General features: G+C 34.2%; 2 protein-coding genes across 2 annotated transcripts; one reads left to right on the top strand and one right to left on the bottom strand.

Moving 5' to 3' along the window:
- The first annotated feature begins 13,604 nt into the window (after positions 1 to 13,604).
- On the top strand, positions 13,605 to 14,318 carry LOC139864035 (secreted RxLR effector protein 161-like). The gene has a single exon (XM_071852622.1). It carries the CDS (start codon positions 13,605 to 13,607, stop codon positions 14,316 to 14,318), a length of 714 nt encoding a protein of 237 aa, XP_071708723.1.
- Positions 14,319 to 14,931: 613 nt separating this feature from the next.
- On the bottom strand, positions 14,932 to 17,570 carry LOC139862155 (transcription factor HHO3-like). Its single transcript, XM_071850715.1, has 5 exons — positions 17,169 to 17,570; positions 16,263 to 16,552; positions 15,869 to 16,163; positions 15,605 to 15,681; positions 14,932 to 15,475 (listed from the first exon to the last, which is right to left on the bottom strand). The coding sequence occupies exons 1-5, from the start codon at positions 17,269 to 17,271 to the stop codon at positions 15,143 to 15,145; spliced, it is 1,098 nt and encodes a 365-aa protein (XP_071706816.1). The 5' UTR covers positions 17,272 to 17,570; the 3' UTR covers positions 14,932 to 15,142.
- Between the last annotated feature and the right edge of the window lie 9,395 nt (positions 17,571 to 26,965).

The following is a 26,965-nucleotide window of genomic DNA, read 5'->3' as shown; positions in this document are numbered from 1 at the left end:
TGTCTCACCCCAAAAGTTTATAAAATTCAATAAAATATGTAAAAGCGGGGCTATGAAGTTCACCTTAGTAGCAAGTAAGATATTCCACGCAAGAAGTATGAACGGAGTATGTAACCGGAGATCTCAACCTAGAGATATAACGTCTAATTAGTTAATGTCTAATAGACATAAAGTTTGTTTATTAATATAGCAAATTATATTAACAGTGACGGTTTTCGAGAAAAGTTCCTATTTCTCAAAAGTTTCTATTTTTGGAAACTTACTATTTATGGAAAGCTTCCACTTATAGTAAGCTTCTAATTTAAGAATGTTCGGGTTATAATTCTTAACAAAGATGTTGTACAATCTCGCCCAAACTTCGTTGCTAACATGCAAGTCACTCGAATGATCTATTGTTACCGGGCGCCCAGGACTCTTGACCAGAATCTAAGTCTTGGCATTCGAGATCCACAAGCGTGTCCCATAATGGCAACAAGGATCACCCTAGGCCACAAGTAACGGTGATGATTGTAGTCTTTGTACGCTATCTTTAATTATAACCTTCACGTTATATGTGTGTACACATAACAAGTTATTAATGTATTTATTTATTATTTATATAGATGATAATATACTTAGTGTAATTAAGTGTTACTATATAGTTAGGTGTATAAGTTATACTAATAATAATATTATTCTCTAATTAGTCAACTATTATGTTATTTTATCATTATGTGTTACATATTAAATATACACCTATGTGATACATACATATATTCTTTATTATTATTATATATGTATGTGTTCATAACTATATGATATATATATATATATATATATATATATATATATATATATATATATTAGGTGTATGTGTTACATATATATAAGTGTAAGATGATACATATATATATGTACTTATTATTTTTCTTATTATGTTTACTAACCTTATATATCTTACATAATACACATTCATACATACATACACACGTACATATACATACATATATACACATACATATACATGTATGTATATACTTACATATACACATACTCATATATTTACAATGTACACATGTACATACATACGTATGCATGCATGCATGCATATCTTTATCATTATACATTACTAATCATACAATCAAAACTTTTATCATAAACTTAACCTAATAACATTAATCATTATCACATAAAATCATAACTTTCTAACATAATAACTAATCATATTCATTAACCCTAAACCTTAATAATCATAATCAATTACTTAATCATATTCTTTTATCTTTTACCCATTTTATTATCTACTAACATATCAAGATCAATCTTTAACCTTATTAATAAACAATAACTAATTTCATGACTTATTCATAATCATAATCGTTAACTTTTAATCATAAACTTTATCATTACTTAACCCTACTACTTTTAACTTAACAATTTTATTAATCAACATCATTATTCATGTAAAATTAATGTTCATACATAATTCATACTTGTTTATATTCACTTACATAAAATCATAATCATTATCATTATTCCTACAAGATTCATGATCTTAATCTTTTATCATATTCATTATATTTATTCATTCACACTCATAATTCATTAATAATACTTAATAACATCTTAAAAGTAATTGATTTAAATGCATGATTAAACTAGGGTTTTAGTTACTACCTTAATAAGATTGAGACTAAGAATTGATGATGATGATGATGCGAAGAACAGAAACAGACTACAGTAGCAGCAACAATTCAGCCCAAAAGGTGGTTTCTTGGGTCTTGTTTTGATTTGCAGACTCAGCAGGTATAGCAGCAACTATGCAGCAATAATGATTCGATTTAAGGGACTGTTTTGAAGGTAATATGGAGTTGAATAATAGCAGGAACAGAAGGATGTAGCAGCTGCAATAAGTAGTGAATGATGATAGTTGAAGGGCTGTAGAAGGTCACGAATTATGCAGGCTGATTTGGAGGGTTTTTAGTCGATGCAGCAGGTTGGGTTTTTAAGCTATGCAGTCGACAAAGGAAGGAGGGAAACTGCAGAGATTTGTGGACTAAAGCCAGGGATTTTAGGAGAGACTTTGTGATGCAATTTGGAGAATAACGTAAGGGTTTAAATAGGGAATTAACCAAGTGTTGGGATTTCATTAGGACTCATGTAACTTGATGATCAAGGATGGATTTAGATTAGGAGACAAGGAAGTTGAGTTTGATTAGGATTTGTGATAGCTTAATGTTCAAGTTCTTGCCTTTTCCTTTTTTTTTTTTAACTTAGCCGCCCCTTTTTTTATATATATACATATTATATTTTTTTACGGCTTTACTTATATATATATATATATATATATATATATATATATATATATATATATATATATATATATATATAATTTATATTTTATTTTATTTATTTAAAGTTACATTTATTTAAAGTATATTTTATTTAATCTTGTATTTATTTGTCCATGTCTTCTTATAAGTTTTTACTTAGTTCCTAATAGTTTAATTTTTATAATGTCATATTTTATTTATTACATATAGTTTATATATTTAATTTAGTATTAGGGTTAGGGTTTAATATTTAATATTAAATGGTATTAAGGTTTAGCATTTAATGTATAGGGTTAGGTTTAGGGTTTTAAATAATATTAGGGTTTTTGTATTAATTACTCCATTTACTATCTCCGGATAACAACCCTAGTTATAATGTACAAATAAACGATGAACCCTAAGGGCATTTCTGTCATTTCATGAAGGAAAAATGAGGGTTGTTATAGACACCTCATGGTGGTTCACAAGTCAGTGACCCCTGATGTCATGGTAGGTAATTCACAAGTCGGTGACACCTTATAATGATTCACAAGTCGGTGATATCATTGCGAGTTAGACTCGACGATATTGGTCTACTACAAGTCGGTAGTACCAAAGCGGGAGAATGGTTAGTATGTTTATGCCTTGTTATGTTTGGTTTATAATTGTGGTGATTTATATACTAATGTTGTTGCTAGTTGCATGTTTGGTGATGCTAGCTCGTTTATACGTTGTTTGCATGGTATTTGTAAGTGGATGCGTGTAGGTCAACTATATATGTATGTGTATAGGTATTGCATTCACTAAACATTAGCTTACCTACCCTCTTGTTGTTTACATTTTTAGGTTCGGAAGAGGATTTGGAAATGGTATGCTCGGGATTTAGATGATTTTCCCTTTTGTTGCTTGCTTGAATTACTCTTGGATTCGACCTAGGTTTGGGTAGTTTATCCCCAAATATCATGCTCGTAGTTTGTTTGGAAATTAAACTCATTTGGGTCGAAATCGCTACATTAATGTATTAACGGGTCGTTGGAGCCCCAAGGGTCGTAATGTACTTTTGTTGATTAAAATTTGAATATTTAATGTTGGAAAATCGTTGATGTTGGTTTTGGGTTAACGAAACACGGTTTGGGTGAAAATGGTTTCTAATGTATTAAAAATGGCCTGCACGGACTTTTCAGCAGAAACGTGCACCATGCATATGGCCAAATGCTGATGGTCAGGTCTGATGTCAACTTCTGACTTTGTTTCACGTTGTAAAGCGCGCTGCGCTTTCCTATGCGTGCCGCGCATATGGTCTGGGATAGGAAATGCTATTTTATAAATAAAAAAATAAGGCGTGTTTTCTCGTAAAATGTTTTGGGTCGTTACACATTTTTTTATGTTGATGAAAAAATCATTCAAAAGAGATGGGATGGTGTTCGTGAATGGTTCAAAGAAAAGGTAGGTGTCAGCAAAGCTATCACATTGCCTGAGGGTGGCAAAATATGGTGGAATCTCTAAAAGCTTTGAAACTTCCTCAAAGATCTTATGTCGACATGGAGGCAGTTCTGGTTCTCTGTAGCATGAGTTGTAACTGGCGTGCTGGGTTTATGCCAATACTTCAGTTGAAAGGCCATGGTAGGCTTCTTTGTTAGTCTGCTATGCTTTAATGCTTTAACGTGATATATATGTCTCTTATGTATGTTATTTTTGTGTTTACTTGCATTACTTATGCAGAAAAAGAATAAATGAAGGTATTTGAGACTTTCAATGTTCGCACTTTTGATGAGATTGTGGTTGATGAACGCCCCAAAATGGCTGAGGACCTTGAGGCGGATAAGGAAAAGTTAGCTGAATTTGAGAAACGGCTGAAGAGTCCTGAAAAGACAACAGAGGGTGAGGGCGGTGGTGCTGGTCAACCCACTCCTGAGGTTGAGATTTTAGATGTTACTCATTCTCCTCCTCCATTCAAAAATTCATCAAAATGCTTAAAGCGTGAGGGGAAACGCCCTGTGAATGCTACTACACCATCCAAAAAATAAAGAAGTATTCTATAACTTGTCTCCTTACTGTTATGCTTATATTTGATTTATTGACCAGAACTTGTTCTTTCAGATGATGATGAAGACACAACCACTGTTGACGGGGCAGATAATGATGATGATGATGATTCTGATGATGAAGAGTTTTTTGAGAAAACTCGGTACTCTCCACCCTTCTTCTCAAAGGGTCCATACACAACCCATACTTCTTCCTCTTCCCTTTCTCCGCCGTCCATGCCACTGGCCGGCTTGAGAACATTTATTGAGGATCCTTGTAATAAGTCTGATAACTTTATTGATTTTCTGAAGGTAATCACTTATTGAAATCGATGTTTTTTGCTACCAAGGATTTGCTAGTTGTACTTATGCTGCTACTGCTAATGCTGAGGGTAAATTCATTGAGCTAAAGAATGGCATTCCTACTCTGGTGCAGATGGTGCTAGATTCGAACACAGTCGGTCATGCTTTTCATAATTACCTTCATGCTACAGTGGTGAAGGGTATGTCTGAAGTTGTGTATGAGGTGATGCATCTTGTTCCCAACAAACCTAACCCTCTGTCGAAGGATATTACCAAATACATCAAACCCACCGCTGAAGCACAGTATGAGGTTGCAAAGGATGTTGTGACGAACTTAAAAATTATTTCTATGAGGGAGATTTGTAAAAAGAAGATGCAACGGTGAAGGAAATACTGGTGGTACCAGTATAAATTGCAAAAACGGTTTGTTCCTATCTATTATAACAATATTCAATTTTATTTATTTGCTACTAATGATATATGAATATCTTATTTACTTTATACTATGCTTGACATGCTATTTACTTTTACCATGTACTTATTTTGATGTATGCTTCTATTGTGCCTTCTTTGTTGCACGATATATCTTGTTTTCCTGTTCTGCAATTATAAGCATAAGTTGATTCTGCTGTTATCTGTCCTCCATATTGCAGTTAAAATTGTGTTTTATGTAATTTTGTTAAGTCATTGGAGTCAAAAAAATGCTTGAGTCAAAAAATGAGTTATTGCCGATGCTGATAACTCATGCTTTTTGTAAATTTTCAACAAGTAAAAAAAAAATAGTTGATTGCACAATATGTTTTTATGTCAGTTACTTATTGCCTTAAGAGAACACTCATTGATCCGTTCTGCGTACTGCGTGTTACGTTTTGCGCTTAGGCGTTGCGTGGCTTGAAAATAAATTTGTACTTTGATTTTTATGACAAAGCTTTATCTACTGTTCGTAAGAATGGATTTATGCAAATGAGATAAACCATTATATATGTCATGAAATTTAATAGATGTTGTATTTGTGCTTTCTAGTGAAGTCTATGTTTACACTAGTCGATCCCTTTCGTCTTAAAATTTCGATGCAAGAGCTTCTGCCATCAGGAACATAAAATGCTTTACCTTTTGTGGGTAGGATTATATGAATGCACTGTTATACATTCGTGTGGCGCTTTGCATAAGCAAGAAAGTAAGATTTCATTGATAACAATATGTTGCACGTACAAAAATGTGTTCAATATTTTCGTATGGATAGAGTGATCAAGTCTATCCAGAAAACTACAAAAATTTGCATTGTGCTTATTCAAATGACAATAATGAACTTGTTTTGCTAAAATGATGCATTGTATGTGTGAACATTTTGCCTTCCGTGCAACATGCTCCATTGCTTTGTTAACATTCCATCATCTTGGATACGTTCAAGTATCCATCTACCTCATTTATGTTAAACAACTGTTTTGAAGCTCTTCCTTTGAACATGTCCTTTTTTGCTTCATAAATGTCAGACCGCTCTCTTGTTGGCCCAACATATTTACAATGCACCACTGTTATGTCATTGGGGTGGGAAAACGCAACTCTGCATGTGGTGTCGAAGAGATAGCACCAAATTTACGCAGAGACCTCCTTCCCAACAAAGCATTGAACCTTGATTTGCCATCACGTACTGTAAAATCAACAATTTCAATGCAAACCAATGGATATGTTCTCAGCATAACATCCAACTTGATTTTCCCAACTGCTCTAACAGATGCTCCCATTATTCCAGCAATTTTCAAATCTGTGTTACGCAACCTATCCTTAACGCTGAACGGAAAGCATCGCAAATAATCCAAACACTTCCAGTGTCCGTGTAGATTTTGGATATAAACTTGTTTGAACTTACTGCATAAATTACAACAGGTACTTCTAACAGTCGCCAGTTTGGAATTGTGTGAAAAATGATTGGAGCATACATCCATGATTACGTACTATGTTCTCCACCTAAATCATGTTCCTCTCCCTCATTCCAAATGACATTTATGCGTCTTTCTGGAGTTGTATCCCTTTCCTCTTTCCGTTCCTCCCTGCGATTCCAGTCTCTCGCCCACCGTGCCTTGAGTTTTCCTGCCACGCAAAACGCTTATTTGGATCATTTCTCCTGTACTATTTCCCCGGTAGTAAATTATTCTGTTCTCCAGCTTTAATCTTAGCAATGATCTCTCTCATTAAATATTTGCAATTGTCCGTATCATGCCCATATGCCTCATGAAAATCACACCATCTATCACTCTTTGGGCCTTCTCTTTCCTCCATTGGTGCTGAAGGATTGAAAGTTTCCTTGATTGGCTCAGTGAACAGAATCTCTTTTGGTGTCTGTGTTAAGTTCATGATTAGTGGGTGCCTTTCTAGTGGTCTGCGGTTGTGATAATAATCATTCGGGTGATTATTGCCCCTCTAACCATGCTGCTGTCTTTGATAAATATTGTCATACACACGCTGAGACCTATCCAGATACCGTCCTCCATTTTGCTTCATGTAGTTTCTTTCTATTCTCTGATGTCCCATTTCTCTAGCTCTCAAGTGTTTTTGCGTAATTACCAACGCCTGGTGTAAAGTTTTTGGAACATCTTACCGCAACACATGAATTAGGTTTGAGAAACAGCGCTGGTCAAGACAAAAAATCAAACTAGACACTAGCTGAGACTCTGGTATATCAGGTATCTTCTGACATTCGACAGTATAACGCTTCATGAAGTTGCTCAAAGATTCATTATGATGCATAGTAATTTCATGTGCATCCAAGTGTGACAACGTGCAACTCCTCAAACTTTGATACTGTATAACAAACTTGGCCCTCAAATCTAAAAAACTAGTAATGCTTCTGGACGGAAGACTTGCAAACCATTCCATTGCCATCTTCTGCAACACTATGGAAAACATATGACATGCAACTTCATCCTCCCAACTCTGCAGCCTCATGATGCCTTCAAACATAGTTAGAGAATCTTCTGGATCGGTTTTGCCATCATAAACACCTATAGATGGTATTCCCAGGTTTCTTGGAAGTGAATAATTCGCTATATGAGTAATGAAGCATTGGTTTGATTCTGCCATTGTTGGACGTTTAGTAGCTTCATCTCCTGTGATAAGTGCAAATAAGTTGTCCGCCGCTGCTACACGGATAGCGGGTTGTGCTAACTTTTGTTTATACTTTAACGGTGCTGTTTTTGTTAAAATCCCATCTAACAATTTTGTTGTCATTTCCTCCGATATAACCACTTGCTCTTCCTCTCTATATCCTCATTCGTTCTCTAAAAAGCCTTCATCATCATTCACTTAGTCTGATTCATCGACTAAGGTATTCAATTGATCGAATAGCTTGAACAATTGTTGTTTAGAAACTGCCTTTCCTTTGCTTGTATGTTTAGTGTTCATGTTAGATGTTCTTTTGAAAGAGATGTTCTGCGTTCCCCGTCTTGCTTGCCACATTCGCCCCTTTGGGTTTTCCAACAATGATTTCTTTAAACGTGCTGTTGTTTTATTCAGATGCTCTTCCGATACCTCAACATTCACATGTTCATCGTCTTCACCCGAAACTTCTTCTAAGGTGAATTGATTAGGTGGTATGTTCTCAACAAGGGTTTCAATGATTGGTTCAAGTGGTGTCTGTGTTGAAGTCATGTCATTTACATTAGGTGATTTTTTACTTTTGTGTTCTTGTTATTCTTTGAAACGGATGCCATATGTTGGTACTATTTCCAGTTTAGCGGCTAAAAGGTAACAGTACAATACTAGAACTGATCAGCGTGGTGAGATATGTTGCCGAATGATGTTTGCCCTCGGGATAAAATCCCTGTAGACCCGAAACACGAACGAGATCTCCGTGGGGTGACCTTATCAGTCTTCTGCGACCAAATTGTGAGTTGGTCCGCCTAGTGTGTTGTTGTTAAGCGCTAAAGTTTTAGAGTGATAAAGTACTGTATGAGAGAGAAAGTGTACTCTCTACCACAAGTGACTGAAATGTGAAATGTGGTGACCCAGGGGGTCTACTTATAGGCGCAGATCCTCCGGAGATTTTAGAAACACGTGTCAGATGCTGATTAATTTGATAATGCGAAATATCCACAATCGACTTTGGCTTGGGCTCACGTGGCTGTGTGTCGCTCATGCACCTATTCAAGGGCTTAAGAATAGAAGCTGCCTACATGGCTTGCGTATGACGCTGAGCGGCCTGGCTGAGCGTTGGACGTCTGTTAACAAAAACTGCTATTATTGCTGTCTTTTATGCTTTTCGAGCCTTTCTTTTGTATAAACGACGCTTTTATGCGTGCTTCCCCTAGGATACACCATTAGGAACCATTACACATTATATCATATTTATATTATCTTTTTGTAAACATGGTACGTTAATGGTTCACCATGAATGCAACTTTTAAGTTGCCTCGCCAAAATGCAAATTCACATGTTCCCATTGTTCAATGTCGTGCAGCTAAATCTATTATTACTACTTATAAAGAGTTGTAAGCAATATAATATATAATCGAATAATCGATCATACATAAAACCACTCAAGAATAGTGTTGCAAATCTTGGTGGCTCTGGAATATGCATAAAGCCAAGCAATAGGAATAGATCGTCATGGCCGCAAATTCGAAGATTCCCTGCCAAAATACAAAAACATTTATTATGATTGTTCAGACTCACGTCTCATATGTTGACCATCATAGCCTGGTTATTTATACCACACGTAACGGGTCGTAGCATATAGACCGTACTAACAATCCCTGAAACCAACAAAACATTTGTCAATTTCAATTAAGAATAATAATAAATCACACGATTGTTGACATAAATATATAACAATAGCAATACCGGTTTATTCAAACAATTGAAACCCATTTATTTCATGAAACAAACATATAGGAAAACCTAAACTTTTAATCACGTCAAATTGATAACAGAAAAATATATCAGTAGGTTGCAATACAAAAGTGGATTTGTGTTTCACCTCATCTGATTTTTCAATCGATGAGTTGTTCAAATCTAAAGATCATGGAAATTTGATTTTAGTTGCAGATGTAAAAAAGATAAAAAAAGTATTTCTGATTCTAACATTTGAAGCAGTTAATTGTAACGACTGAACGAATATTAAACCCTAACCTTTCACCACCGCCGACTACTTCAAAGGACAAAAAAACGTTCATAACAATCAAAGCCATAAATCGTACGAAAAAATATAAATGAAACCCTAACCTTTGACCATCACCAATCATTCAAATGGAAAAGAATCGTTTGTCGATAACATTGTAGGTAGCAACGATACCGTTGACCTCTTAAAATGACTTTTAAATTAGTGCAACATAATCCCTTGATTTATGGGATTTTATAATCCCTTGATTTATGGGATATTTCCAAATTTTTAGATAAATGCATTTATGATAGTAGTGTAGTTGGCATTTAATATTTTCTAGGTGTAGTTGCCATTTAATGTTTCTTAGTTATAGTTGGTTTGCATTTATTATGCATTTAATATTTCTCTTGTATTTAAAGAGGTAGAATGTAACATTTGAAAATAAGGTAAACCATTTACAATACACTTCAAGTTTGTACATTCTTTGTTCATATTTTGTTTACTAAACTTCTATTCTAGCAAGTTATTAATTCTCATATGGTATCTAGAGCTTGGTTTTAAAATTAATCTTTGTGTACAAATACTCAAAGTTACAAAGCTAAATTCTTGCTATCAAAAATGAAAGTCTCAAATGTAAACAACGGTGGTATGATCAACGGTATGGAAAGACTTGTAGGCAACAACTACAAGTATTGGAAAATGTGTATGGAAGCTTATCTCCAAGGTCAAGACCTATGGGAACTTGTGGCTGGAAGTGATGCCATAATTCCCGTAGAAACTCTTTAGCAAGCCGAGTCATGAAGAAAATGGAAGATCAAGTGTGGGAAGGCTCTCTTTGCATTGAGGACATCAATTAGCAAAGAGTTCATAGAACACGTTCGTGATCTTAACTCGCCAAAGGAGGTTTGGGATACTCTTGAGAAACTCTTTACCAAGAAGAATACCGTACGGTTGCAATTCTTGGAAAATGAGTTAGCAATCTCAAGACAAGAAGGTATGTCAGTTTCTGAATATTTCTTACGGGTGAAAACTCTTTGTTCTGAAATTTCAGAGATTGATACAAACGAGAAAATTAGTAAATCTCGGTTGCGAAGATATTTAATTCGTGGTTTGAAGAAAGAGTATGTTCCATTCATAATCTCTATACAGGGGTGGTCTACTCAACCTTCGGTTGAAGAATTAGAGAATTTGCTCTCTAATCAAGAAGCTTTGGCCAAGCAAATGGCTAAAGGATTTGAAAATGATGCGGTATTATTTTCAAAAAGGAAGAACTTCAAGAAAGGTTCTTCTAGCAAAGAAAAAGAAGAAGTGCAAACTAGTTACAAAAGTAACTATGAAAAGAAACCTCCCACATGTTACAAGTGCGGGAAGGTTGGTCACATCAAGAAATATTGTCATTCTAAAGTCACAAAAGCAAACGTGGCTTGTTCAAGCAAAGATGATGATGAAGTCAAATGGGAGCAATATTTTACCGTTGATACGGTTGTTAAGAAGAATCATTGGATTATTGATTCGGGTTGCTCTCATCATGTGACCGGTGATGAAACTCTTCTTCATGACGTTAGAGATCACAATCAAAATCGAGTTGTAATCACGGCCGACAACTCAACTCATTCGGTTAAAAAGGAAGGTAATGCTATTATTGATGTTAATAATAATACTTTTACTTTGGAAGATGTTTATCTTGTTCCTAAATTGAACAAGAATCTAGTTTCGGTACCTCAAATTACCGAATCTGGAAAATATGTTCTTTTTGGTCCAACGGATGTGAAAGTCCTTGAGAATGTCAAGGAGATTGTGGGTGATGTTCTCTTCACGGGAGAAAAAAGAAAGGTTCTTTGTTTGTGTTGTCCGCAGGTGAGGCTTACGTGAAGAAAACAAGTTAAACCGACAACGAAGCTATTTGGCATGCTAGACTAGGCCATGTGGGATATCAAATGTTGCAAAAGATATTCTCACATAAACTAGTTGATGGAATTCCTCAATTAAAGAATATTCGTGAGGAAGTAATATGTCAAGGATGTCAATATGGAAAGTCACACCGACTTCCATATAAGAAGTCAACAAATCGAAAACAAGGTTTGCTTGACTTGATTCATACGGACTTGATGGGGCCAACAAAAACACCAAGTTATAGCGGTCATTGCTATGTCATGGTGTTAATTGATGACTATTCTCAGTTTACTTGGGTGAAATACCTAAAGGAGAAAAGTGAAGCCTTATCAAAGTTCATAGAATTCAAAGAAGCGGTAGAATCAGAATTTGGGAGAAAGGTAAAAGCTCTTAGGAGTGATAATGGTGGAGAATTCATGTCAAATGATTTCTTTACTTATTGTAAAACAAATGGTATTTCTCGCCAAATGACTTGTTCGGATACTCCACAACAAAATGGGGTTTCAGAAAGAAAAATTGCTTACCTTGTTTCAATATGTTTATCTTGGTTACATGACAAAGGGTTGCATAGGGAGCTATGGGTGGAAGCACTTCAATGTGCTTGTCATGTGTCTAATCGGTTACCATCTTGGCCAGGTACACAAAAATCATCTTTTGAGCTAGCTTATGGTCAAAAGCCAAATGTAAGCTATTTTAAGGTGTTTGGTTCTATTTGTTATGTTCATGTTCCAAAAGCTAACCAAACTAAACTTGACCCAAAAGCTCGAAAGTGTATTTTTTGTTGGTTATGATTCTCACAGGAAAGGTTGGAGGTGTATGGATCAAGAAACATAGAAGTTTATCACTTCAAGAAATGTAGTATTTGATGAAGTGTCTTCTCAATTTTCTGAATCAAGCAAAAATGGTGAAGAAAATAGAGATTACAAATTTATGTTTCCTAGCTTCGACACTCAAGAAGAAAGTGAGAATGATGGTGTTTCTCAAAATCAAGAAGAGACACCTAGTGAAGAAGTACCAACTCAAGTTAGAAGGTCAACAAGAGAAAAGAGACAACCAAGACATCTAAGTGACTATGAGGTGAACACAGTCACAACTTGGTTCTTTTCAGGTGGCTTAACCGAAGAACCAACATGTTATGAAGAAGCTAAAGATTCTCCAGATTGGAGAAAAGTAATGCAAGAGGAGATTGATGCATTGGAAAGAATGAAACTTGGGAGCTTGTCAAGAAACCGAAAGCATGTAAACCGGTTACTTGCAGATGGGTCTACCGTTTGAAGAAGAACTCGGATGGAACCATTAATAGGTTCAAGGCTCGGTTGGTGGCTTGTGACTTTTGTCAAAATTATGCCCTTGATTATGAGGAAACTTTTAGCCCTGTGGCTAAAATGTAACGGTGAGAACAATAATCTCACTAGCGGCTTACAAAGGGTGGAAATTGTGGCAACTTGATGTGAAGAATGCTTTTCTATATGGAGAGCTTGATCGTGAGGTGTTCATGGAATAACCTATTGGGTTCATTTCAAATCAATTTTCAGAATGTGTGTGCCGATTAAAGAAAGCTCTTTATGGCTTGAAACAAGCTCCGAGAGCTTGGTATGGTAAAGTTTTACAATACCTTGTCTTTTGTGGTTTTAAGATTTCTGATGCGGATTCTAGTTTGTTTGTAAAGAAAGAATCAGTTTTTCATGTTTTGGTGTTATTATATGTTGATGACATGATTATCACCGGAGAAAACGAGTCAGAAATCTCTTGTTTAAGTGATGATCTTTCGGTTCGTTTTGAAATGAAGAATCTGGGGGAGATTGGATGTTTTCTTGGCTTGGAAGTTGATAAATTAGAAAACAGATACTTTATCTCTCAAAGGGGTTATGCAAGAAGTCTCTTGAAACGTTTCAACATGGGGGAGTCAAAGCCTATGACTACTTCAATGGAACCAAACCTCAAAATGAAGAAAGATCAAGGAAAAGAGCTCAAGGATGTGAAGTTGTTCCGAAAATGGTTGGAAGTTTGATCTATCTTACCATCACAAGGCCGGAAATTGCTTACTCGGTTGGCATTGTTTCACAATTTATGCAATGTCCAACTAATGTTCATATTGATGCAGCAAAAAGGATTCTTCGTTATGTAAAAGGATCAATAGGCCGCGGCTTCTGGTATAAGAAGTATGATAATGTTTTGTTAAAAGGTTTCGTGGATGCAGATTGGATGGGAGATGCAAATGATCGCCATTCAACTTCGGGTTACTGTTTTAACATGAGTTCCGCTATTATTTCATGGTGTAGCAAGAAGCAAGATGTTGTTGCTTTGTCTAGCACGGAAGCGGAATACATAGCTGCAACAATGGCAGCTCAGGAATGTATTTGGTTAAGAAGATTGATTGGTGACATACTTGAAAAAGTAGATTATGTTGTCAAATTGAAATGTGACAATGAAAGTGCAATCAAGCTTGCTTCGAATGCTGTGTTTCATGCCTGTACTAAGCATATAGAAATGAGATATCATTTTATTCGTGAAAAAGTTCTTAGCGGGGAGATCGAGCTAGCAAACATAAGAACAAATGCTCAAGTAGCCGACATCTTTACAAAAGCTCTAATGAAAACTAAGTTCATGGAATTTCGAGAAGCACTGGGATTTTTGATCGAGAGTTTGCACCAAGGGGGAGTGTTAAAATTAGTGCAACATAAACCCTTGATTTATGGGATTTTATAATCCCTTGATTTATGGAATATTTCCAAATTTTTAGATAAATGCATTTATGATAGTAGTGTAGTTGGCATTTAATATTTTCTAGGTGTAGTTGCCATTTAATGTTTCTTAGGTATAGTTGGTTTGCATTTATTATGTATTTAATATTTCTCTTGTATTTAAAGAGGTAGAATGTAACATTTGAAAATATGATAAACCATTTACAATACACTTCAAGTTTGTACATTCTTTGTTCATATTTTGTTTACTAAACTTCTATTCTAGCAAGTTATTAATTCTCATAATGACAAAAACACATTCATCTATTACATCTCAAGTACAACTAAAACAGTCAAAGTTATAAACCATACGCAAAAAATTGAAACCGTGACCATTCACGTTGTTCAATCACTTCAATCAATAACATCGCAGGCATGAACGATAAAATCAACGACAATTACATAGTCAAAAGTATTTAAACCGGTAATCGGAAAAATCCACCGTCAGAAATCGCTCATCCCCACAAGTGACTTGGTCACCGTGGGAAAGAATTGAATGGAAACATGTAGAATAAAGTGCATGTATGGTAGGTGTGTTCATTTAAAAGACGAAAATAACTTTGGAAATATTATAATGATGAATATGAAATCTCCATGTTTAATTGATATATAGATTAATTAATTTTTCAAGGATAAAAAATTAATACTCTGTAATACATTTCTAGTTTCGCCATACCAATTTATACCTTACGATACGCACCCATGAACTGTAACTTAAACATCAGATATAACCTCATTACAAAAAAAATATTCTATACAAGTCCGAGAGTAAATTATCCTTTCCGACACTCAAAAGGCCGGTGATGCCGTCGTCGTGTGGGTGGAGGAGGAGGAAACTGACGGTGAATCTTCATGGATATGTTCGACATCTTTTTCACCTGAATGACTTTTGTTTAAAGAAGTTGAAGCCTCTATAACAGTTGGCTGATGAGAAGCAACCGGAGCGTATACGCTTTTTGAATTGTTAGTGTCACCGGAAGTTGGGTTTGATGTGGCAGCCATGGTGGCGTACTCCGGTGGTGGCATCCATATTCCTCCTACAACCACAAATTGTGGTGTTTGTTGATTGTTATTGTTATGCATTGTAGTAGGGCTTGGCCTTCTTGTATGCAAACGATATTTCTGTCACATATTATTATATATTATTACTCCGTACTATATACTGTATTAAAATTAAATTAGATAGATAAGATTAATAAAATGGAATCAATTAAAAAAAAAAAAAAAACTATATCAAACAAAAATGCTAACCTGTAAATGGCTTTTAACTTCATCATTTGTGAGCCCATCAACCTTCATTAATTCTCGAATTTGTTTAGGTGTAGCAACTGCATAAATAAATAAGCATCCCTGATTAATAATGTAACATTATAAAAGTAATATATTTATTAAATTAAACTAAAATTATACATTATATTATATTATAATGTATTATATTATATTATACAACTAAAAATAGTAGTAACTTTTTTTGAACAGTGACAAAAAATAGTACAGTAATTAAATAGTACCGACCATGAGCACCGCCGAGTTGCTGTAAAGCATGAAGGAAGCGCCGGTGCAACTCCGGTGACCAACACCTTCTTGCTTTCCGATTTGACTGCCCTTTATCTTCATTTTTGTTTTCATCACAACCACCGCTACCGCTACCTGTATCTGCCGTCGAGCTGGCAACAGCTGTCTGATCTACGGTGGGTGTAGCTGATTCTTTTACATTTCCGGCTGCCGGAACTACTTTCTTAAAAGGATGAAAAGCACCACACCCATTACTCTTTACCTCCACAACCGGCACTCTTTTGGGAGATAACTCCTAAAAATTGCAAAAATATTTAATATTCAAGCTACAAAATTAAAAAAGTCCTTGTAAATTAAATATTGGGATTTAACTAATTTGATAAAATAAAATTACCACTGGATCTGGGGTTTGGATAGAGAGTTGAGCAGATCTAAGCCAGTCTGATTTTTTAAAGGATGATGAAGAGTTATCTAATTTGTTGGAAGCAATTTTGGGTTTATGATTAATTAAATCTTGGTGTGAGTGTTGTTGATCATCTTCATCATCAGCAGATGAAGTTCTTTTAATAGGAATAAATTCTTCTAAAACTGGGTATTCACTTGATGTTTGCTCAGAACATTCGGATTGTCCATTGAAATAATCCGTTGTTCCCATCAGCAGTTGTTGTTTGCATCCTTCAATAGCTGCAACACAAAAATATATTGACCTTCTTTTAGATTTTTGAAAAAAAAGCTGGATCTTTAAAAAAAAATTAACAAGAGCACATTTTTCCTTGAAATTTAGAGAACCCTTTAATAAGAATAAAAAAACCCATCAATAAATCAAGTAAAAAACTATGTTTTCAAAAATGAAGAAAATCACATTGAAAGTGTGCACTGTACTGTACGTATTTCAATATAATATTAATTTAATAAATAGTATTTATATTTATTTTAATAAATCTACAGCAAAAACTTCAAATTTTCTTAACAAGAAAAAACCCAAAGCTTAAAAAAACACAATAAAAAAAAAAATCCCATCAATGATCCGGAAAGAAAAAAAACAAATATCCCACATCAAGAATATCACACACACACACACACACTACAGTTTGTGTGAACCTGTAGTGTGTGTAAAATACACACACAAAGATTATTCAAATAGTACAAAAGTACCTTTCAACATTTTCCCAAAACAACAAATCCCCATTTAACAAAAACAAACCCCATTAATTTAATAATCTGAAAATAATAAGAGTAAAATTTACAGAACACAACTGTTGTATTTTATATTGAAATAAAAATGAAGCCATGAACATACCTTGAGTAACCAGTTCAAGACAAAGAGGAAGCTCACGTTCAAACACTTGAATCTTTCTTTTTTCTGTTTCCAAGGCTTCCATATATTCTTTACATCTTTCCATTTTGTCGCCAAAAATCAATCTAAATCTAAAATTATTATTATTATTATTAGTATTAGTATTAGTATGATGATGAATGATGATGATGATTATGAAAGAAACCCGTTAAATGGCTCCAAAAGACAGTCACTTTTGCTGGATCAGAATTTGTATCAAAGGGGACATTAAATGTGGAAGATTTTGTCTGGGTTCATTGTAAGATCCGGTTTGAACAAGAATATAAGGATCTAAAGAAGAATCAGAAAAAGGAATAAACTTGGAATACAAGATTATTTTTACATAAAAATAAATATAGAGAGAGAAACATGTGAGAGAGAAAAAAGTCTTGAATTTTATTTATTTTATAGTTAAAATTTTTTGTAATTATAGGTAAGGTGTATTGGGGAAGATGTCGAAGTCGGGTCGTCGCGTACGAAACGAATCTTTGATAAGGCTGCTTCAAACCAAATTATTTTCCAGATCAACATGTAGTAAGATGTTGTATAATATTTATTGAAAGTTGTACGTTAAGCTGGAAATAAAAATTTTAGGGTGTGTAAAAGTAGATAATTTGGTTAGGGAGAGATGTAATACGAAAGAAAGGTGGGAAGGGAGTTGTTGAATATTCCAGAGTATCTGGGTTGTCACGGGCCCATTGTTTGTAGATAAGATCAAAATGAAAATGCTTTCTTTTCTTTTTTACCAGTATATTTTACTTTTTCTTTTTTCTTTTTTTAATTACACAAACATGTTCATTTGTAAATTACATAGGCATTGCATTCCACTTTCAGAGTAAATTTACCAAATTTTCAAACTTCATTCGTGTATACTTGGATTGATCAATGAAAGACGACTCTAAGAACCCGCTATAAAATCATATTTAACTAGAGAGAAAATGGTGTAATGAGAACATCACACCATTAACTCGACGTGATGGAAGAAAAAGAAAATGAGTGGCGTGATGAGAACACCATGAAAAAAAAAAAATAGTGTGATGAGGAAAGTTAGTGTTTTATATCTACCAATCCAATTAATACCTATACCACATCACATTCAATCACTCAATTACTATTACAAATTCATCACGCCATTACTCTATCATAAATGTAACATAGCACTATATCTCACAAAAAAATCTTATCATACCCTATCACATCGACACCATTAGCTATGGTCTAAGTGAAGGAAAGTGTTTTGAAAGACCACTATATAAGAACATATGGATACATGGAGCTAGGACGGAGTAATTACATTCAGTTGAGAATGTCGTTGTATTATCTCCATTTGACCGGTGACATTGATTGACAAGAGATCATATTGGTAAAAACACGGGTATCTGTTGTTTTAAACGCTGCTTTCGTATGACATACGGAATTTTTCTCTAAACTATTGATGCCATTACTAATTTTTTTTTTTTGAAAAGCAAGTAAAACTTTCATTGATAAATGGAATATTTACAAAGCCCTATAAACTATACATTATTATGTGTCATAAATATGGATAAAAAAGAAAAAAAATGAACCTCGAATCATAAAAATGATGCCATTACTACTTACTCTGTTGAAACTTGGTCATTTTGTATATTTTCAACACTATTGAAACTTTACCTGATCATTTTGTATTAGAGAAGGAATGTTCTACTAAACTTGCAAGCGATCATGATATTGAAATGTTACTGTATGAACGTAGCATTTTGAATTTTAAATAATATGACAATCGACAATAATTTATATCACAAACGTTATAAAATGAATTATGTCAGGCCAATGATATATTCACTTAAATTTGTAACGCTATAAAATGAATTATGTAAGGCCAATGATATATTCACTTAAATTGTTATGCATTGCGGGTGTTATTTTGGTGTTAATGTTGCACAAAATTGACCCGTTGTTGTGCGGAACAACATGGTCCCTTCCAAGATCGTATAATTTCATTGGATTGCAATTCATAAAAGCTTTCCCGTTAGTGACGTTTTGGCTAGTTACAATAGGTTTACACTGTTGCATTTTGTTTAAGTGATCATGTGGTCTTTCTTTTCATTTTGAAATATTTACGCTTTTGTCATGTTTTATACTGTAATCTTTAACCTTCATTGCTTCATTGAAGGTCTATCAATATATTCCTTTTTTCGCAAGCAAAAAAAAAAAAAAAGGAAAAAAAAATACAATTTTCCTACGTCATATGTTTGTAAGTTTGTAATCCACAAAATAAATATTAAAATAACAAGTGAATTTATCATTCATTATTTATATATCTTAACATATTCAATTAACATAGATTATTGAAAATTATACACTCTCCGTCTCAAAATAATTGTCATGTTGGACTTTTCAAAATCGATTTAGTAAGATTTGACCATAAGTATTTGTTGTTTTTGCTATACAATATTTGATGAAATATATATGAATAGATTAATTTTCGAATGTGTTTTCAATTGGTATAACTTTCATTCAATATTGTATAATACGAATAAAGATATTTAAACTCAAAGTTGAAGAAAAAAGACTCAAAAGGTTAAAACAGGACAATTATTTTAAAACGAATGAAGTAATTGTTTAAATATTTCCAGTCTAATCGAAAATAATAATTTAATCAACTCTATGTATCAAAGAGGAAAAACATTTACTATTTATTTTGATTATTTTGATCATTTTATATTTTATTTTACTTTTTTTTTTACTTCATTTTTTAACACATGTATATATCCACATCTGTTTTTTTTTTTTTTTTTTTTTTTTTTGGACGGTGATTGGTATCACCCGAGGGGGACTAAACCACCCGTTGCGATTGTAAGTAACTAAAAAGGGGTGAATAGTTACTTAATACGATTTTTAAAACTTTTTCGATGATCAATAAGATTTGAACAATACTTGATCACCTTAATCAACTCAAACTAATGTGTGGTGTTTTTATGTTTGAAATAATGCGGAATTTAGAGTAAAGAACATAAACATAAGGATTTATAGTGGTTCGGGTGGATGTTAAGTAATCCACCTTAATTCACTCCCCGATTCACTAATCGGGATTTTTGCTTCACTAAGCACTTTTCTCCAAATCCGGTGGAGATCCAATTTACAAGCCTTATACTTCTCCTTAGCTAACAATCCTAATTCTTCTACCCCTTTGAAGGATTACCTCCAACATAGATCAACTTGTCTTCACCTTGGACAAGTATTAATCTCCAATGTGATTAATCAACTCCCTAGTTCCCTTTAAGGAAGATAATAGCTAAGCTAGCATATGCTTCTAATTACAAAATACAAAGACTCTCCCTTTTTCAGTGATGACAATTCTAAGACAATTCTGAGGAATAATACAACACTATGTAAACTCACAAAGATAAGAATTTGAAAGTAAGTTTACAAAGACCCCTTCTATAACCTATGAGATTATATAACTTCTCTTGCTAATCGCAAACATATGTATGAGTGTTATTTTCTTGTGATTCTCTGATCATTTTGAGATGTAGCATGCAAAAGGTCCAAGTCTTCAAAGTTCTTCAAGCCTTGCTATTTATGTGGAGAGATAAAAAAGTCAGCCACTAGAGGGGGTGATAAAAAAGTCAACTACCAAGAGAGGAGGAAAAAGTTTTAAATTTATATTTAGCGGGGCTTAAATCTTACTACTCCTTATTATGAGTAAGGAAAGTATGACCTAGAGTCGTATTTTTGAGATATAAGTAGAATCGAACCTATATCTAAACTTAAGATAATTCTAAGGTGCAGGAGTAGTGGGTTATTACATAATTTTGGGTTTTCTAGTTTATAAGATGTGATGCCCCGTACAAAACCATCGTGTACGAATCATCAACAACAGGATCATTACAAGGTCAAACGCTATATGCTATATCAAAATACGTTTGCATTCATGATAAAAGGTGACGTCATAACGAACGTCAAGTGTTTTACAACCAAAGTATGCTTCTATGAACGGAAGCAAAGATAATAGTACGTGACCCTTAGGTCGTTACAAATCATAGTTTCAAAAGTAAATAAGTTTGAATGCAAGATAAACAGTTCATGCAGTGATAACTCTAGAGCAGCGGGTGTCTACAGCAAGACTAGTACACAGCGAAAGCAACCTTAAGCACCTGAGAAAAACATGCTTAAAAACGTCAACACAAAGGTTGGTGAGCTATAGTTTAAGTATAACAGTATGTAAGGTAGGCCACGAGATTTCAGTGCTACAAAGAGCGTTTCAAAACAGTATGATAAAGTATATGTTTAACCGTGGGCACTTGGTAACTAACTTAACGTTTATACCCCTTGAAAGTACACTTGGCAAGTGCGTATGTTTACGAAGTATTAAACACTCGTTAAATGCTAGCGTGACTAGCCCGAGTGGGGATGTCAAACCCTATGGATCCATATCTAAGATTCGCGTTCACCGGTTCAAAAACCAATGACTAAACGTTACCGAGCTAAAGGGAATGTTTATGCCGTTGTATAACCCACACATATATAAGTTTAAGTACTCGTGCCTAGTATGTAAAACGTAAAATGCGCATGTATTCTCAGTTCTCAAAATAGTTAAAGTAAAAAGGGATGCTATAACTCACAATGATAAAGTAGCGGTAAAGTATGACTCGGGAAATAAGCAAGTGTGTAGGTCCGGAAAGTCCTCAACCTAAGTCAAATAGTACTAAGTCAGTATATCGTCCGAATAGGTTTAAAAGTATGTAAATAAGGTCTTAAGGGTCATCATCATTCGTCATCGAACAAAAGGTGTAAATCAAGTTTCGTTCATGAAAAGAGTTTAAAACAAAGGCTGAGTTCGGTCAGTCACCACGGCCTCTATACCAACTGAAATAAGGTGAGACCAGTGGCCATGGCTCCGTATATGAGTCCTTTAGTTGTGGTAAAAATCCCAGAAGCAAACTCGTCTTCATTTGACCGTGGCGACAGTCTAAGTGCGAGTAGGTCAGAATTTTCAGCACAACGTTAAAAGGACATAAGGACGATCGGAGGGCCATAAATCCTAAACCGTAACTCGGATTAAGACGAGTCCTAAATGAAAAATTATCTACTCGAACAGAGATATCTGAAAATCATCTTTACAGTAGCCTAGGTCATACGGGTCAGACACAGAAACAGTAAATCAGTAGGTTCCGGTGGTTCTTGGTACTCGATGCTTATCACGGTTCTCATCCTTGATGCATATAGCTTCAAGTGTACAACTCGTTGATGTGTTTGCATCATCTTGACCAAGGTTTCACCATCATAACACTTGTATAAGTTCAAGACATGTAGCACAACTCATTTAAGTGTTGCAAGTGTTTTGATGAACCAAAGTTACATCAAAGTCTTAGATCCGACACATACATGAACTATAAAAGTAATATTAACCAAGTTTTGACTATTATGACACCAGTGTAGGTCTAAGACATGTAGCACAACTCACTTAAGAGTTGTATGAAGTTTGATGAACCAAAGTTACATCAAGGTCTTAGATCTAACACATACATGAACTTTAAAACTAATATTAAGTTACAACTTGAAAATAAAATTATAAAATCAAGATCTTAAGTTGTAGAACATAGTTCTTAGTTAGATCTTGAAGATCCTAGACCCAAAAGTTTAGATCTAACATAAGTGTACAAAGTTATAATTAAAGAAAGCTTACTTACATGTTCTTGAACTTTTAAAGTTAATTTTAGTTCAAGAAAGTATGAGATCAAGACTAACTTGTAATACTTGACCATTTAAACCAACAAACATGAAATTAAAGTACATAATATAAAGAAACAAACTAAGTAAACAAGTTAATAAGTTCATGGGTTTCATACTTTAAAGATTCAAGCCAAAGTCTTGATCTTTAGAAAATAAACTTTAAGTTTACTTCATGAGCTTCAAGTATGATTTTAATCAACACATGAACTTACAATCTTTTAAGTAATTAAATGTAGAACATAGCTAGTAAGTTAGGTTCTTGTGTGTTCTTGTTATGAACAAGATAAAATGAAGAATTAAACTAAAGAATTTGATTCTTGTAACTAGTAAAGAACAACAACTACTAACAACTACAAGAGATTAAACAAGAACAAAGAACAAAAGATAATGATGATATGAGATGTATAGGTTCAATTTTAACAAGAAAAAAAGAAAGAAAAAGTCTCAAGTTGCTTACAAGAATTAGAGAGAAAAGAGAGAAAGTTGAGATGCAAGTTTGAAGTGTGTTTGAAATGAGAGATTACTAGTAAGATGTAATACAAAAAAAATGAAATAAAACACCTTCCCATGCATCATATGGCCGACGGCCTAAGCAAGGAAATGGATGAGGGATTTGTCCACAAGTTTATTGCATGTAAAGCCTTAAAATGTTGGTTAATGGAGGTGGTTTCATGGGGATCATGGTGTAACTAGATTCCAAACACCTTAATCAAACTAGTTACACTTAAATGGACTACTTACATGAAGTAATAGGCTTAATTAATCCATTAAAGATGTAGGGTGGGCTTCTAAGTCCACTAACACTAATAAAGGCCCAAGTTCAAGTAATTAACAAGTTAAGTCCAACAAAGCCCAAGTAATTAACTAGAAACCATAGTTAATTAAAATGATTAATAAACTTAATCATGAATGTAAATAATATTCTAAAAATATTATTCGTGAAAGTTTCGTGTGTCACAAAGACGTTTCGGGCATTCAAAAGTCATGTACAGTCAATCATGGTAACAAGTAAAAGTAATAACATACATTCGTTAAATCACAAGTATTAATAATAAACATTATTAATTAAAAGTTGGAATTTCCAGGGTCGTTACATTACCCACCTGTTAAAGAAAATTTTGTCTCGAAATTTTAAGCTGAGGGAGATGGAGGAGCTGGGAAAAGGTGAGGATACTTCTGCATCATTTGATCCTCTCGCTCCCAAGTAAACTCGGGTCCTCGTTTGGCATTCCATCGAACTCGGACGATCAGAATCCTGTTGTGTTTCAAAACCTTGACCTCACGGTCCATAATCTCTACAGGTTCTTCCACAAAGTGGAGTTTGTCATCAATTGTAAGTTCCTCCAATGGTATGATAAGTTCAGGTGGAGCAAGACACTTCTTCAAGTTTGACACGTGGAAGGTAGGATGAACTGAGCTCAATTATGTCGGAAGGTCTAGACGGTAAGCAACGGGTCCAACACGTTCCAAGATTTCAAAAGGACCGATGTACCCTCGAGTTTAACTTTTCGCGCTTTCTAAAACGAATCACACCCTTCCAAGGTGCAACCTTCAACATTACACGGTCACCAACATTGAATTCAAAGTCCTTACATTTACGATCGGCATAACTCTTTTGGCGCTCACGGGCAGTCTTAAGTCTAGCTTGAATCTGAGTAATCTTCTCCGTTGTTTCATGGACTACCTCGGGTCCGGTGATTTACTTTTCGCCTACCTCGGCCCAACAAATAGGAGATCGGCACTTGCGGCCATACAATGCTTCAAAAGGTGCGGCATTAATACTCGAGTGATAACTGTTTTTGTAAGAAAATTCGGCGAGTGGCAAATGCCTTTCCCAGGCCTTTCCGAAATCAATAACACATGCACGCAACATGTCTTCCAAGGTCTGAATCGTTCGTTCACTTTGCCCGTCGGTCTGTGGGTGATAAGAAGTACTCATGTCGAGACGAGTTCCCATGGCTTCTTGCAAAGAACACCAAAATCTGGAAGCAAAATGAAATGTCCCGTTCTTATTGATTATAAACGTTCCATATTAATTGATTTCGTTGCGAGGTTTTGACCTCTATATGAGACGTTTTTCAAAGACTGCATTCATTTTAAAACAAACCATAACCTTTATTTCATAAATAAAGGTTTAAAAAGCTTTACGTAGATTATCAAATAATGATAATCTAAAATATCCTGTTTACACACGACCATTACATAATGGTTTACAATACAAATATGTTACAACAAAATAAGTTTCTTGAATGCAGTTTTTACACAATATCATACAAGCATGGACTCCAAATCTCGTCCTTATTTAAGTATGCGACAGCGGAAGCTCTTAATATTCACCTGAGAATAAACATGCTTTAAACGTCAACAAAAATGTTGGTGAGTTATAGGTTTAACCTATATATATCAAATCGTAATAATAGACCACAAGATTTCATATTTCAATACACATCCCATACATAGAGATAAAAATCATTCATATGGTGAACACCTGGTAACCGACATTAACAAGATGCATATATAAGAATATCCCCATCATTCCGGGACACCCTTCGGATATGATATAAATTTCGAAGTACTAAAGCATCCGGTACTTTGGATGGGGTTTGTTAGGCCCAATAGATCTATCTTTAGGATTCGCGTCAATTAGGGTGTCTGTTCCCTAATTCTTAGATTACCAGACTTAATAAAAAGGGGCATATTCGGTTTCGATAATTCAACCATAGAATGTAGTTTCACGTACTTGTGTCTATTTTGTAAATCATTTATAAAACCTGCATGTATTCTCATCCCAAAAATATTAGATTTTAAAAGTGGGACTATAACTCACTTTCACAGATTTTTACTTCGTCGGGAAGTAAGACTTGGCCACTGGTTGATTCACGAACCTATAACAATATATACATATATATCAAAGTATGTTCAAAATATATTTACAACACTTTTAATATATTTTGATGTTTTAAGTTTATTAAGTCAGCTGTCCTCGTTAGTAACCTATAACTAGTTGTCCACAGTTAGATGTACAGAAATAAATCGATAAATATTATCTTGAATCAATCCACGACCCAGTATATACGTATCTCAGTATTGATCACAACTCAAACTATATATATTTTGGAATCAACCTCAACCCTGTATAGCTAACTCCAACATTCACATATAGAGTGTCTATGGTTGTTCCGAGATATATATAGATGTGTCGACATGATAGGTCGAAACATTGTATACGTGTCTATGGTATCTCAAGATTACATAATATACAATACAAGTTGATTAAGTTATGGTTGGAATAGATTTGTTACCAATTTTCACGTAGCTAAAATGAGAAAAATTATCCAATCTTGTTTTACCCATAACTTCTTCATTTTAAATCCGTTTTGAGTGAATCAAATTGCTATGGTTTCATATTGAAATATATTTTATGAATCTAAACAGAAAAAGTATAGGTTTATAGTCGAAAAAATAAGTTACAAGTCGTTTTTGTAAAGGTAGTCATTTCAGTCGAAAGAACGACGTCTAGATGACCATTTTAGAAAACATACTTCCACTTTGAGTTTAACCATAATTTTTGGATATAGTTTCATGTTCATAATAAAAATCATTTTCTCAGAATAACAACTTTTAAATCAAAGTTTATCATAGTTTTTAATTAACTAACCCAAAACAGCCCGCGGTGTTACTACGACGGCGTAAATCCGGTTTTACGGTGTTTTTCGTGTTTCCAGGTTTTAAATTATTAAGTTAGCATATCATATAGATATAGAACATGTGTTTAGTTGATTTTAAAAGTCAAGTTAGAAGGATTAACTTTTGTTTGCGAACAAGTTTAGAATTAACTAAACTATGTTCTAGTGATTACAAGTTTAAACCTTCGAATAAGATAGCTTTATATGTATGAATCGAATGATGTTATGAACATCATTACTACCTTAAGTTCCTTGGATAAACCTACTGGAAAAGAGAAAAATGGATCTAGCTTCAATGGATCCTTGGATGGCTCGAAGTTCTTGAAGCAGAATCATGACACGAAAACAAGTTCAAGTAAG

Source organism: Rutidosis leptorrhynchoides, chromosome 8 (genome assembly GCF_046630445.1).
Source record: "Rutidosis leptorrhynchoides isolate AG116_Rl617_1_P2 chromosome 8, CSIRO_AGI_Rlap_v1, whole genome shotgun sequence".
Lineage (NCBI taxonomy): Eukaryota > Viridiplantae > Streptophyta > Magnoliopsida > Asterales > Asteraceae > Rutidosis > Rutidosis leptorrhynchoides.
The sequence above is the reverse complement of the archived record's forward strand: the minus strand, read 5'-3'. Positions and strand labels throughout refer to the sequence as shown.

What these genes read in the sequence shown, in the direction of transcription:
- LOC139864035 (XM_071852622.1), top strand. Translation starts at nt 13,605, where the DNA reads ATGGTTGGAAGTTTGATCTATCTTACCATCACAAGGCCGGAAATTGCT.
- LOC139862155 (XM_071850715.1), bottom strand. Translation starts at nt 17,271, where the DNA reads ATGGAAAGATGTAAAGAATATATGGAAGCCTTGGAAACAGAAAAAAGA. An exon ending in TCTTGAACTGGTTACTCAAG is followed by an intron (nt 16,553 to 17,168) that starts GTATGTTCATGG and finishes TTTGTGTTGCAG; the next exon opens with CTATTGAAGGATGCAAACAA. An exon ending in TCCAAACCCCAGATCCAGTG is followed by an intron (nt 16,164 to 16,262) that starts GTAATTTTATTT and finishes TGCAATTTTTAG; the next exon opens with GAGTTATCTCCCAAAAGAGT.